General features: G+C 44.1%; 1 protein-coding gene across 1 annotated transcript; it reads right to left on the bottom strand.

The window, feature by feature from the left end:
* Positions 1–7,690: 7,690 nt before the first annotated feature.
* On the bottom strand, positions 7,691–8,256 carry LOC121458427 (40S ribosomal protein S10). Its single transcript, XM_041667713.1, has one exon. It carries the CDS (start codon positions 8,227–8,229, stop codon positions 7,732–7,734), a length of 498 nt encoding a protein of 165 aa, XP_041523647.1. The 5' UTR covers positions 8,230–8,256; the 3' UTR covers positions 7,691–7,731.
* Between the last annotated feature and the right edge of the window lie 4,735 nt (positions 8,257–12,991).

Genomic DNA, 12,991 nt, shown 5'->3' with positions numbered 1-12,991 from the left:
GGCTGTTCTGTGGCTACTGGATCCAATCATTTGGATGGGTAGGTCACAGGGCAATTCCATGGGCCCAAAGCTTGGGTTAAAAACCCCCTTTGCAATGTCGTTTGCTTCCTGGACAAACAGATGAAAAGGTTTAGAGACATCTGGAGGTGCTGGAGCTGGAACTGATGCCACACACGCCTTTTGTTCAGTCTCAGTCCAGATTAGGGGCTCCATGATCCAGCCCCACTTTGTGCTGGTGTATAGAGCCCTTCTATTTCCACAGACTCTGGTATTCAGAGGCAGCAATGCCTAGCTACCCCTAGCAACAGTCCAACCTGTGTCTTAGTCTTTAGAGTTGGGATCTGGAGGATGGCAGCAACCCTACTATGGAACAGGCTCCTTTTGCCTCCCCTCAGCTTGTAGCCAAGATAGGTAGCCTCTGATTTACAAAGTTGGGCTTTTTAAAAAAAATTTTTTTAAACTTATTTATCATGTGTACAGTATTTTCAGTATTCTGCCTCCATGTATACCTACAGGCCAGAAGAGGGCACCCGATCTCATTACAGATGGTTGTGAGCCACCATGTGGTTGATGGGAATTGAACTCAGGACCTTTGGAAGGGGCAGGCAGTAATCTTAACAGCTGAGCCAGCTCTCTAGCCCCAAAGTTGGACTTTTTTAGCTGACATTCTGTAGCTCAAGGTCTGTAACTCTTGCAGCAGTTCCTCAGTGGCCCTTTTATAATCTATTTTTCCAGGAAATCTCTGCCAGAAGGGCAGGAGGGAAGCATTTAGTATCTCATCAAATGAGGTTGGAGAATTCTTAAATCTTTGGGGCAACCTGATCCATGTAAGTTGCCCACTGTAACCTTCATTCTTGTCTGTCCATTCAGAAGCAAAGATGAGTTGACTCACCACTGCCAATGTAAGGCTGAATCTTTCAGGTCGAAGACAATGTACACCTGCTTCTCTGAAAAATTCAGACTCATGAGAATCAAGGTCCCAGGTTTCTTCACAGGAAGGAGAATGTATTCTACAGTGACTGGCAAACACCAGGATGCCTGTCTCTCCAACCCAGGCAATATGCGCTGCAGTTTTCTCTTTGTTTCTAGGTTTATTAGGTATTGTTTAATCTACATGGGTAGTTGAACTGATTAATTGAGCAATTATAGGAACTTGGAATTGGGCCAGTCCTGTGGGGATGGTTTCTGCCCAAATCTGGGAATCTTTGTTGTCAATCTGAGAGATAATCCAACTACATCTTTTAACTGGGTGTTATGATTCAACCACAATATGATGGACACGTCCCGGTTCCAGGGCCATGTATGTGCAGACAAGCCCTCAGGCGTGACCCACGTGCAGCATGTATGTGCAGACAAGCCCTCAGGCGTGACCCACGTGCAGCATAGTTGCAGCACCTATGTATGACGCAGCTGTGTGAACCCTTTGCGCATGCATGAGCTCTGTCATCTGCGTATGACATAATCACATCATCCCCCTGCATGCATGCGCCAAGCAGCCCTTAAAAGCCAGGTGTGCCATCTTCAGCTCTCTCTCTCTCTTTGCCCACTGACCTCACCAGGCCTGTACACACACCCCAATAAACTCCTACATGTGTTTGTTGTGTGTTCTGTGTTTCCTTCTCACTCACACCAGGTAATTTTATTGGTTTTGTGACTTGGATTTTTCTTTTTCTTTTTTCTCTTCTTTTGGACCACTTGTTAGTGGTCCCCACTGTGAGAGACCGCTTGATCTCTAGCCTCTCTGGCTTCCCAGTCTTCCAGACTGGAGCCAGTCAGGCTTTAACACCCCACCTATAGAGGGGAGACATCCCCCTATAAGCCTTGTGGTGTTGACGTTTTTGCAGGTTTCCAAGGTTTCAGCTATGGTAGCAAGCCATCCAGGACCATCAGTCCAGCCTCCCCCCTGGGATGCCTTTTAGAGGCCCTAAACCCCAGGCCTTAAAGCCCTACTTACAGATCCCACACTTGTCCATCTTTGTTCAAAATAAATGGCCCCGATACAATTTAGGTAACAATTTAAAGTGGCTGCCTAATGGCACCTTTGATCCCGATATACTATGGGAGCTTTTAACTACTGTCAGCACACAGGCAAATGGAAGGAGTTTCCTTACATCCAAACCTTTTACTGTCTAAGCTCTAAGCCTAAGCCCTCTGTCCTTGCAAGTTGTTCACCTGCTTGCATGTTCCTGGCTATGCCATCTGAATTGGAAGAACCCTACGCTTCTGTTCTGTACCCAGCTAATGAACCCCACCTTTTCCACCTCAGCGGGCATCTACTCCTGCCCCTTCTTATAATTTCACCTTTCATGGTATCTATATGATCCTATCTAATAACCTACTTCCTGAAGAGCACAGGTGAGTTTGGGAGCAGGCCAGACTATAGGCATATGAGGTTCACCAAACACATGCAACACCCCCCCCGGAGGGTGGGGAGCAAAGGCAGTCCCCAAGCAGGAACCACACCGGAATTATAACACCCCAGGTGGAATTTTTTAAATAATTTATTTATTTTTATTTTATTTTATTGGTGTGGATGTATGTCTATGTAAGGGTGTCAGATCTTGGAGTTACAAACAGTTGTGAGCTGCCATGTGGGTTCTGGGAATTGAACTCAGGTCCTCTAGGACAACAGCCAGTTCTCCCAACTAAGCCATCTTTCCAGCATCCCCAAGTGGAATTTTAGGAAGCAGTTTTTGACTTGCCTCCTGGCAGGTCTCCGTAAGGCTGCCCTCAAGCCAGTAAACTATAGTAAGCTCTCAGAGGTCATTTAAGATACAAAGGAAAATCCTTCTGCATTTTTGGAATACCTCACTAAAGCCCTGTTACAATATGCTAACTTAGATCCAGAAACCACAGAAGGCAGACAGTAACTCATGACTTTTTTTTTTCTCAGTGCTACCCTGACATTAAGGCTAAACTTAGACGTTTGGAGAAAGGCCCGTTGACCCCAAAGGTAGAAGTCTTAGAGTTGGCTTTTAAGGTGTACCATGTGAGGAATGACAAAGCCCTCAATTACCACTGTCACGTGCTACCACAGATCTCCAACTAGCCTAGGCAACAGACCGCCTGATCCATGCTGTCCATGCTGCTCCCTTGTCCCCCAGAGCTTGAGAACCACCAGGCCTGATTTTCAAATGTGGTAGAACTGATCACTGGGCCAGAGCATGCCCTAATCCTCATCTGGTCCTACGAGATCTTGTCTAAGATGCCATAGGGAAGGACATTGGGCAGTCGATTATCCTCGTGCTCATGGAGACATCAAACCCAGATAATTCCCAAGCTGACCTAGGTCTGGTCATGGATGAGTGAGGCCGCCTGGGCTCCTTTGATCTAACTGCAACCGTCATCTGTAACAGGGAGCCACGGGTAAACATCACGGTATCAAGATGGCCTTTCTCTTGGGCACTGGAGCCACATGCTTGGTACTGAGGAAATTCTGGGGTCCTACCTCTTCTTCTAGTTTCCCTGTTGTTGGGGTAGGGGGACAGCCTTATCTACCTCAGCTGACCCCAACACTTAACTGTGTTTTGGGGGGTATTTATCTCATTCATTTTTAGTCATGCCAACCTGCTCGGTACCTCTTATGGGAAGAGATTTTTTAGCAAAAGTAGGAGCTTCCATTTCGTTTGCTCCTTCCATTCACCTTACCCTAGACTCGCCAGCAGCCCTCCCTCCTCCTAGCCTCCCAACCTCCCAGCTCCAATGTATTTTTTTCCTCTTATCAGTCTCTCAGGTGAACCCCCAAGTCTGAGACACCCAAAACCCCTCTAATGCTAAACACCTTAAACCTTTTGCTCTTCCAGCTCAAGATACCCTGTCACATACAGTAACTCAAACATGGCCCTGTTCCCTTCAGTTCCAGAGGATACCAAGATCAGCCATTTTTCCCCCAGTTACAGAAAATAAAAGTTTCATCACCATACTCAACTCTCGTGTGCCAAAAACTCCATATACTCTCCCTCTTCCTCTTTCTCTTATCTGCTTTACCAACTTCTCTCTATCTCCAACGTCATACTTACATTTCCAGTTAACCACTCAGCTGTTATTACAGGGATCATCATTAAACACAGAGTACAAGGATTGCCAAAAGTCCAGGTGGTAAGAAACAGTAACAAGTTTGGGGACATTCACAGCCCTAGACTCTAAAAATTCACAAAACAGATGTTAACAAAACAGGTTTATCACTGACTGCAGCAGTGTCTCCTGGACGTTAAGGTAATACCATGATGCTAAAGAGAACAAGTGTCTTAAGATTTGCTTCAGGCAAAACATTGAGGGGTCTAATAATTCCCTTTCTAATAATTCCCCCTTCTTTTCCTCCCTCCTCCCCACTATCTTCTATTCCAACACTATACCATCTTAATCGTAAGCTTTGAATATGTCTAAATTTATTTCTTTTCAAACATTTTTTCATAAGCTCCAGGGAGCCAATTGGACCTATCTAAATGGACCAGACTCATCCAGAATAAGTATCATTTAATTCTTCCCTTATCATTCCTGGTCTCGGGAACCCCTGGAAAATTCCCTCCTCCACCCCCCCCTCCAGAAAACAACCCCTCTATCTTCCATCTTGGGACTCTCCTCCCTTAATCACTGGGATCTAAAAGTTTTCCAGACATAATTTTCTGCCTTTCCAGTATCTTTTATTTATTTATTTTTTAGTTTTTCGAGACAGGGTTTCTCTGTAGCTTTGGAGCCTGTCCTGGCACTAGCTCTTGTAGACCAGGCTGGCCTCGAACTCACACAGAGATCCTCCTGCCTCTGCCTCCCGAGTGCTGGGATTAAAGGCGTGCGCCACCACCGCCCGGCCCCAGTATCTTTTTTAAAAAAAATTTATTTATTATGTATACAGTGTTCTGTCTGTCTGTATGCTTGCTGGCCAGAAGAGGGCACCAGATCTTATTACAGATGGCTGTGAGCCACCATGTGGTTGCTGGGAATTGAACTCAGGACCTCTGGAAGAGCAGTCAGTGCTCTCAACTTCTGAGCCATCTCTCCAGCCCTCCAGTATCCTGTAATGTCCAAGGTGCCAGCCAGCCAGTTCCACAGAGGAAAAAAAACACAAAAGTAATCAGCCACCCTAGGACGTGGTCAAGCATCTCAACTCTCCAATGTCCACAAAATCAGCAAAAATCAGTCATGAGAGACCTTATGATGCCCCATTCCCACACATTAAAGACCCCAAACTCCCAAAATTTTTATAATAAACAAAAGGGTGGAAGGTTATGATTCAGACACAATATGGCTGACACTTCCGTGTTCCAGGACCTTAGGCGTGACCCACGTGTGGCATGGTTGCATCACCTATGTATCAGGCAGCTGCGTGAGCACTTACATGCACATGACTGAGCTCCATCATCTGTGTATGATGCAACCATGTCACACATACACACACACACACACACACACACACCACTCACATGCACTAGGCAGCCCTTAAAAGCCGGATGTGCCATCTTCAGCTCTCTCTCTGATGTAGGAGGTCCTTCTGTATTTGTGTTGCTTTCATTGGTTATTAAAGAAACTGCTTTGTCCTAGTTGATAGGGTGGAACTCAGGTAGGTGAGGAAGACAGAACAGAATTCTGGGAGGAAGAAAGCAGAGACAGGCAGACGCCATGATTCTCCTGCCCAAGACGGACACTGGTTAGACTCATGCTGGTAAGCCACAGTCAAGTGGCAATACACATTAATGGAGATGGATTAAACTAATATGTGCGAGTTAGCTAATAACAGGCTAGAGCTAATGGCCAGGCAGTAATTTAATTAATACAATTTCTGTGTGATTATTTCAGGTGTAAGCTGGCCGGGCAGGATGGAACAAGGGGCTCCGCTTTCCTTGTAACCTCTCTCTCTCTCTCTCTCTCTCTCTCTCTCTCTCTCTGCACACTGACCTCATCAGGCCTGTATACCTCCTCCCCAATAAACTCCTAAGCAGGTTTGTTGTGTGTTCCATGTTTCCTTCTCACTCGCGACAGGTAATTTCACTGGGGACAGAATTTTCAGCTAGGAGATTTTCTTCTGTCATTAAAAGACACACCAAAATTTTGCTGGGTGTAAGCGGTGACTGTTTTTTCATTTTCCAGCTTCCCAGACCCAAATAATCACACAGAAACTGTATTAATTACAATACTCTTTGGCTGATGGCTCAGGCATATTTCTAGCTAGCTCTTCCATCAGAGATTAACCCATTTCTATAAATCTGTGCATCGCCACAAGGCTGTAGTTTATGGGTAAATTCTGGCATCTTTCTACTTTGGTAGCTACACAGAGCCTGCCTGACTCTGTCTTCTTTCCTCCTCTATCTCTGCTCCACCTCAGTCCAAAATGACAATCCTGCCTCCAGGAATCTCAGAATGAGACCATGTTTGGAGAGCTGTTTCCTCCCGTTTTATAATCCTCTCCAAGGCTGGGATTAAAGGTGTGCACCACTGGGATTAAAGGCATGTACTTTCCGGTGTCTATGGCAAACTAATGTGGCTACTGGGATTAAAGGTGTGTGTTACCACTACCTGGGGCTGTTTAACTCTCAGATCTTCAGTCAAGCTTATTTATTAAAATACAATTGAAATGCCACTATCACCTTCTCTAACTTGTCCTATATCAGAGAAGGTGATGGTGGCTTTCAATTTATGCAAAAGGCCTTGTCTGAACCACTTCTCTGTTGTTAAACACCTCTTGAGTGTTTAACCAGGAACTATGTATATCTTTAAATGTTCCTAACTTTTATAGCATTCTGCTGCTAATATCTGGGGCCAATTAGGTGACAAAAGAAGCCAATAGAAAGTCTTTATTAGCCAGCTGGTGACCACTCTTGGTATTTGGGATCCCAGTACAGCCCCAAGACTTTCTTGGGGTGAGCTTTTCGCATTAAAACCATGTATGTTGACATACTTCAGTTAACAGGAACAGTTAGCCAAGGATGGAACTACAGAAGACAAAAAGCAGGTTAGTACACTTAGAGACTTTCCTGGGACTATGCACTTTAATGAATTAGGACTTCGTTTTAGTTTTGGCAGGCGGGGCTGTCTATTTGCTGAGGTTTACAGCCTGAATGGTACTTCCATCATGGAGTCAGGTGTGCTCAGGTCTGTGGGTCTACTAAGATTTGGGACCCTGTTAAAATTCCATAACCCCTTTCTTGACTCTAAGGCCAGAACCATGTGGCTGAATCTGCCAAGTTTTGTTGTTGAAAATATCCAACGCCCCTTCCTGATAAAAGTCCTGGGAAGCCTAGGGATACAAGGGCCCTACCTCCACATCAGACAGGTGATTTACAGCATGCCCATAGCCAAAATCAACAAGACAAGGTGTCCACTCTCTCCATGCCTAGGCAACATAGTATTTGAAGTCTTAGTTTGAGCAATAAGACAACTGCAGGAGATAGAGAGGATACAAATAAGAAAAGTATCTTTAGGAAAAGTAATAAGAAATAAGAAAAGTGTCTTTACAATTGATGCTAAAAGTTCCACCAGAAAACTTCTACAGCTGAGGAATACTTTCAGAAAAGCAGAAGAATCCAAAATTAGCATGCAAAAACCAATAGCCTTCCTGCTAACAAAAGTCAAACAGACCAAAAAAAGAAATCAGATAAACAAAATCTTTCACACTAACTTAAAAAAATATCTTGGGGCAACTCTAGCCAAGCAAGTGAAAGACTTGTAAAATAAAATCTTTTTTTTTTTTTTTTGACACTTTTCTTTAAAGTTTATTCCAAACAACAGTCTTCAAGCTCACTGTGGTGGCTGACCACGTCCACGACCAAAGCCTCCTCTAAACTGGAACTCGGTGGCTGAGCCAGCCCCAGCCTCGGCTTTCTTGTCAGCACCAGGAGGCACAGCACTCCTTCTGTAGGTGTCTCTGTCCGCCTCCCCTCTTGTGAATCTTGCCGGGCGCTCACCCTCTGGCCCTTTGGGCCGAGGCCTGCCAGTTTCGGGACGGCTGCGGCGCAGGGTGGCAGGCACGATCTCCGGAGGTAGGTGGAGATAATCGCGGAGATACTGGATGCCCTCATTCGTAAGGTACCAATAGAAGTGTCTCCAGGCAAACTGCTCCTTCACGTAGCCTCGAGACTTCAGAGACTGCATGGCCTTCATGACATGAAGGTTGGGCACATTCTTGTCAGCCAGCTCGGGGTGTTTGGGCATATGGACATCCTTCTTGGCAACCATCACTCCTTCCTTAAAAAGGAGCTCATAGATGGCAATCCGGTTCTTCTTGGGCATCAACATCGCGGCGGCTGCAGGGTCCGGGACGGAGGCTGGAAAGGAAGGCGTAAAATAAAATCTTTAAGACAAGAAAGAATCTGAAGAAGATATCAGAAGATGGAAAGATCTCCCATGCTCATGGATTGGTGGAATTAACATAGTGAAAATGGCCATCCTATCAAAAGCAATCTACAGATTTAATACAGTCCTCATCAAAATTCCAATAGAGTTCATCACAGATCTTGAAAGGGCAATTTTCAGCTTCATATGAAAAAATTAAAAAACAGAATAGTTAAAACAATCCTGAATGATCAAAGAACGGCTGGAGGTGTCACCACCCCCATTTTCAAGATTTCCTCCAGAGCTATAGAATAAAAACAGTATGGTATTGGCCAAAACGCAGACATATGGATCAGTGACACGGAAGACCCAGACGCAAATTCATCTAATTTTTTATTAAGAAGCCAGAAATAACACTGGCGAAAAGATTGCATCTTTAACAAATGATACTGGTCAAACTGGATGTTTGTAAGTAAAAGAATTCAAATAGATCCATGCTTATCACTCTGCAAAAAGCTTAAGTCTGAATGCATCAAAGACCTCAACATAAACCTGATACTCTGAACCGGACAGAAGAGAAAGTGGTGAGAAACCTTGAAGTTACTGATACAGGAAAGGACTTTCTGAACAGAACATCATTAGCACAGGCAATAAGGTCTGGAATTAACAAATGGGACCTCATGAAACTGAAAATTTTCTGTGTAGCAAAGAACACTGTCTTTGGGGCTTAAAAGCAGACTAGGGAACAGAAAAAAAATCTTTGTCAACTAACATCTGATAGAAGGCTAATATTCATAATATATAAAGAACTCAAACAAAACAAGACAAAACAAAAACCCTGGGCATAAAGAAAACAAACAACACAATTAAAAATGGAGTACAGAACTAAATAGAGAAATAAAGTTCTCAAGAGATGAAACATAAATGATATCTTTAATTTCTTTAAAATTAAAGAAATATTCTACCTTCAGGGAAATGCCAATCAAAATTACTTTGAGATTCCATCTAACACCAGTAAGAATGACAAAGACCAATGAAACAGAAAGCCCATGCTAGTGAGGATGTGGGGTAAGGGACCACCCCATCCATTTGTACCAAACTTGTCCAGTCACTATGGAAAACAGTGTGATGGTGCCCGAGGAAACCGGTACTAGATCGTCCTCGAGACCCACCTGTACCGCTCTAGGGCATTACACAAAGGACTCCCTATCCTACTACTGTAGAGACGCTTGCACAGCCCTGCTCATTACTGCTCTGTTCATAACGGGCAGAAAATGGAAACAGCCTTGATGCCCATCAACAGAGGAATGGGTCAGGAAAATGTGGAAGATTATCCAGTTGTTAAAAAACGAAATCATAAAACTGTCAGGCAAATGAATAGAACTAGGAAAAAAAAAGTCATCCCGAGTGAGGTAACGCAGATGTCAAAAGTCAAATATGGAATTGTGATAGTTTGAATGAGAATGGTCCCGTAGGCTCGTATATTTGCACATTTGTCCCCAGGGGATGAGTTGTTTGGGAAGGATTAGAAAGTGTGGCCTTTTTGAAGGAAATGTATTACTAGTGGCTGGCTTCGAGGTTTCAGAAGCCCATGCCAAGCCTAGTCTCTCTCTCTCTCTCTCCCCTCTCCCCAGCTTGCTGTCTGATGTCTGTGGGTCAGGATATAAAGCTCTCAGCTACTGCCTCTTCCCTGCCATGATAATAATGACCCTCTGAAACTGTAAGCAAGCCCCCAGGGAAATGCTTTCTTTTCTGTAAGACTTGCCTCAGTCATGGTGTCTCTTCACACCAATAGAACAGTAACTAAAACAGGTATGTATGTTTTTTTTTAAATATATGTGGATATTAGCTTTTTTTTTTTTGGTGTGTTTTTTTGTTTTTCGAGACAGGGTTTCTCTGTAGCTTTGGAGCCTGTCCTGGAACTAGCTCTTGGAGATCAGATTGGACTTGCACTCAAAGAGATCTGGCTGCCTCTGCCTCCCGATATGAAGAAGCACAGAAGTTAAGTATATAGTAAGGAACCAGAGGAAGGAAGGCCTCCCCCCCCCAAAGAAAGGGAAAATAGAATATAGAGAGAGAAGCAGGGAGGAGAAGACTGGAACAGAATTAAATGGAGCAGTGGGAAAAAAAAGTAAGAGAGGAAACACAGGGAGGGACAGCAAACACTAAGGTCATTTGAGGGTCACATGAAACCTACTACAGTAGAAGCTTCTTCAAATAGTATTCATTGTACTGGAACATAGTATGCACCCTACCAGAGAAGAAAGGTAAACTCTGACCCAGCTACAAACCGTTCTATCTACAATGGTGACCTGACTGCACCATGCATTGGTGCAATAGTGGCACAGATGTTTTTGGAGTAACCAACCACTAACTGATTAGATTTAAGGCCCACTCCATGAGATGGAACTCATGCTTGACACTGTTTAGGTGGCCAAGAACCTGAGACTAAATAGGCCATAAACCTAGGAGAAAACCAAATACTACTGTTCTACTAAAATAACATAGCAATAAAAGTGTTCTAAGAACATTCGGTGATACCCATACATCAGTGTCTTACTCCATCATCAGAGAAGCTTTCACCTGCGGTGGATGGGGACTAATACAGAGACGCATAGCTGGACAATGTGCAGAGAATGAGAGACCTTTGAATACTCAGTCCTAATCGGAATGTCCCCATCAAATCTCACCTCAGGGCTCAGGTCCCCCAGGGAACTCTGAGGAAGAGGAGGCACAGAGATTCTAGGGACCAGAGAAGATGGATGATACCAAGGAAAGTGTCTTCTAGACCCAACAGGACTGACACAATACAAACTCAGAAGGTCTGAGGCAGTGTGGATATGTGTGCAGACATCCAGCAGATGGGTCCCAGCCTTGAGATGGGGAAGTACGCACAAGCTTTCATCCCCAACAGAAACTATCTCCAACTGACAACCGCTTGGAAAGGAAAAATCAGTTTCTTCAAGAAATCTCACTGGGGATACATCCACCTTCAGGCAGGTCCCATGCCCAGCAGCAGTTGGCCAGCACAAAACAAATTCAAAACTATCTTTGGAGATTTTTTTTGTCTCATATTACTTTGTTTGGGCCTTAAAAAAAATCCTTACTGGTCTTTTGCTTATACATTACGGTTTCCCATTTTGAGTTTTTATGGGATTTTTCTCTGTGTGTGTGTGTTTCTTGTGCTCTTTCCTAGTTTCTTTTTGTTAGTCTGTTCACTTTGTTTTATCTTTTTTTCCTGTTTATTTTCTTAAGAGCATGAGAAAGAAATGGAGTTTGAAAGGTAGAACCAGGCTGCCCTCGAACTCACAGAAATCTGCCTGCCTCTGCCTTCCGAGTGCTGGGATTAAAGGGGTGCGCCACCAACACCAGGCTTCCTACAGGAAAATCTTACAGAGTCATTCAGGGACATTCTCAACTACCAGATAACTCTAGCTTGTGTCAGTTGTCAGAAAACTAGCCAGAACAAAACCAAAAGTTGTTTTCCTGGGACCTTTCATGGCAGTCCCTGCCAGTTTCACAGTGGCATTCGAAAGATCAACAAGGGAAATACTTCATATATCATTGCCTTTCTGTTCTTTATAGTTTTTTTTAAGCCATCATCTGCCCTGCCATTTGCTACGTAGATCAAGCTGGCCTCAAACTTATGTGTTCCTCCTTGTCGTATTGAGGTTTCTGTTGCTGCAATAAAACACCATGACCAAAAAGCAACTTGGGGAGCAAAGAGTCTATTTGGCTTACACTTGCATATCGCTGTTCATCACTGAATAAAGTCAGAACAGGAATTCAAACGGGACAGGATCCTGTGAAGAGGCCATGAGGGGGGATGTTGGTGCTGCTTACCCACAATGGGCTCTCCCACCCTCATTGATCACTAATTAGGAAAATGCCTGACAGCAGGATCTTATAAAGACATTTTTCTCAACTGATCCCCCCCTCCTTTCACACACCTCTAGCTTGAGTCAAGCTGACATAAAGACTGCCCAGTGCACCCCTGCTTCTGCATCCAGAGTGCCGGCATTACAGATGGGAATTAACTTTCCCCAAGCTTTTCTTCCTACCTTTCCTTTAATTTTTGTTTTGACATTTCTCTTGTGTGCACTGTGTTGTGTGTGCTATTATGATCATACTTTAGTAGCCAGCTCAGGTCATCGGGCCTAACAATCGACACCTTTACCCTCCAAGTCACCTGGCCACCCTTCTAAATTTCTTACATTCCATACTTAAAATGGCTTTAGAAAGCCTGGGGATGGAGTTCAGTGGTAGAGGGCTTGCCTAGCAAGTGCCTTCTGTCCCTAGTCAGTAAAACAAGAAAAAAAAAAGTGTTTGATGTAGTTACTTTTTAAGAAAGCAAAACTTCCAAGACGTATATTAAAACCCTGGGTAAAGATGCTTGCCACCAAGCCTGGTAACCTGAGCTCCATCCAAGGAACCCAAAAGTTGGCCTTTAATCTACACACATTTTAAGTAACTATAACTAAAAAAATAAAACACACATGGTGGGGGGTTGTTGTTTATTTCTTTTTAGGCCGGAAACATTAAAAAAGAAACATACTTCTCTTGGCCTATGTACCCATAAAAATGTCAAGACTCCAGGAGCGGGGCACCGCAGAATTCTCTTCCCTGCTTTCTAAGCGAGGACACTGAGGTTCAAGAAAGACCAAGTGGTTGCGTTTCGTGTAGCAGGGAAGAGCTCACATCACTGTGCCCCACACACCCCCTTCCC

This window comes from Microtus oregoni, unplaced genomic scaffold, assembly GCF_018167655.1.
Source record: "Microtus oregoni isolate MIOR12 unplaced genomic scaffold, Mior012 000017F_ref0000208, whole genome shotgun sequence".
NCBI lineage: Eukaryota > Metazoa > Chordata > Mammalia > Rodentia > Cricetidae > Microtus > Microtus oregoni.
Note: the sequence above shows the minus strand (reverse complement) of the source record. Positions and strands in the feature narration are given on the sequence as shown.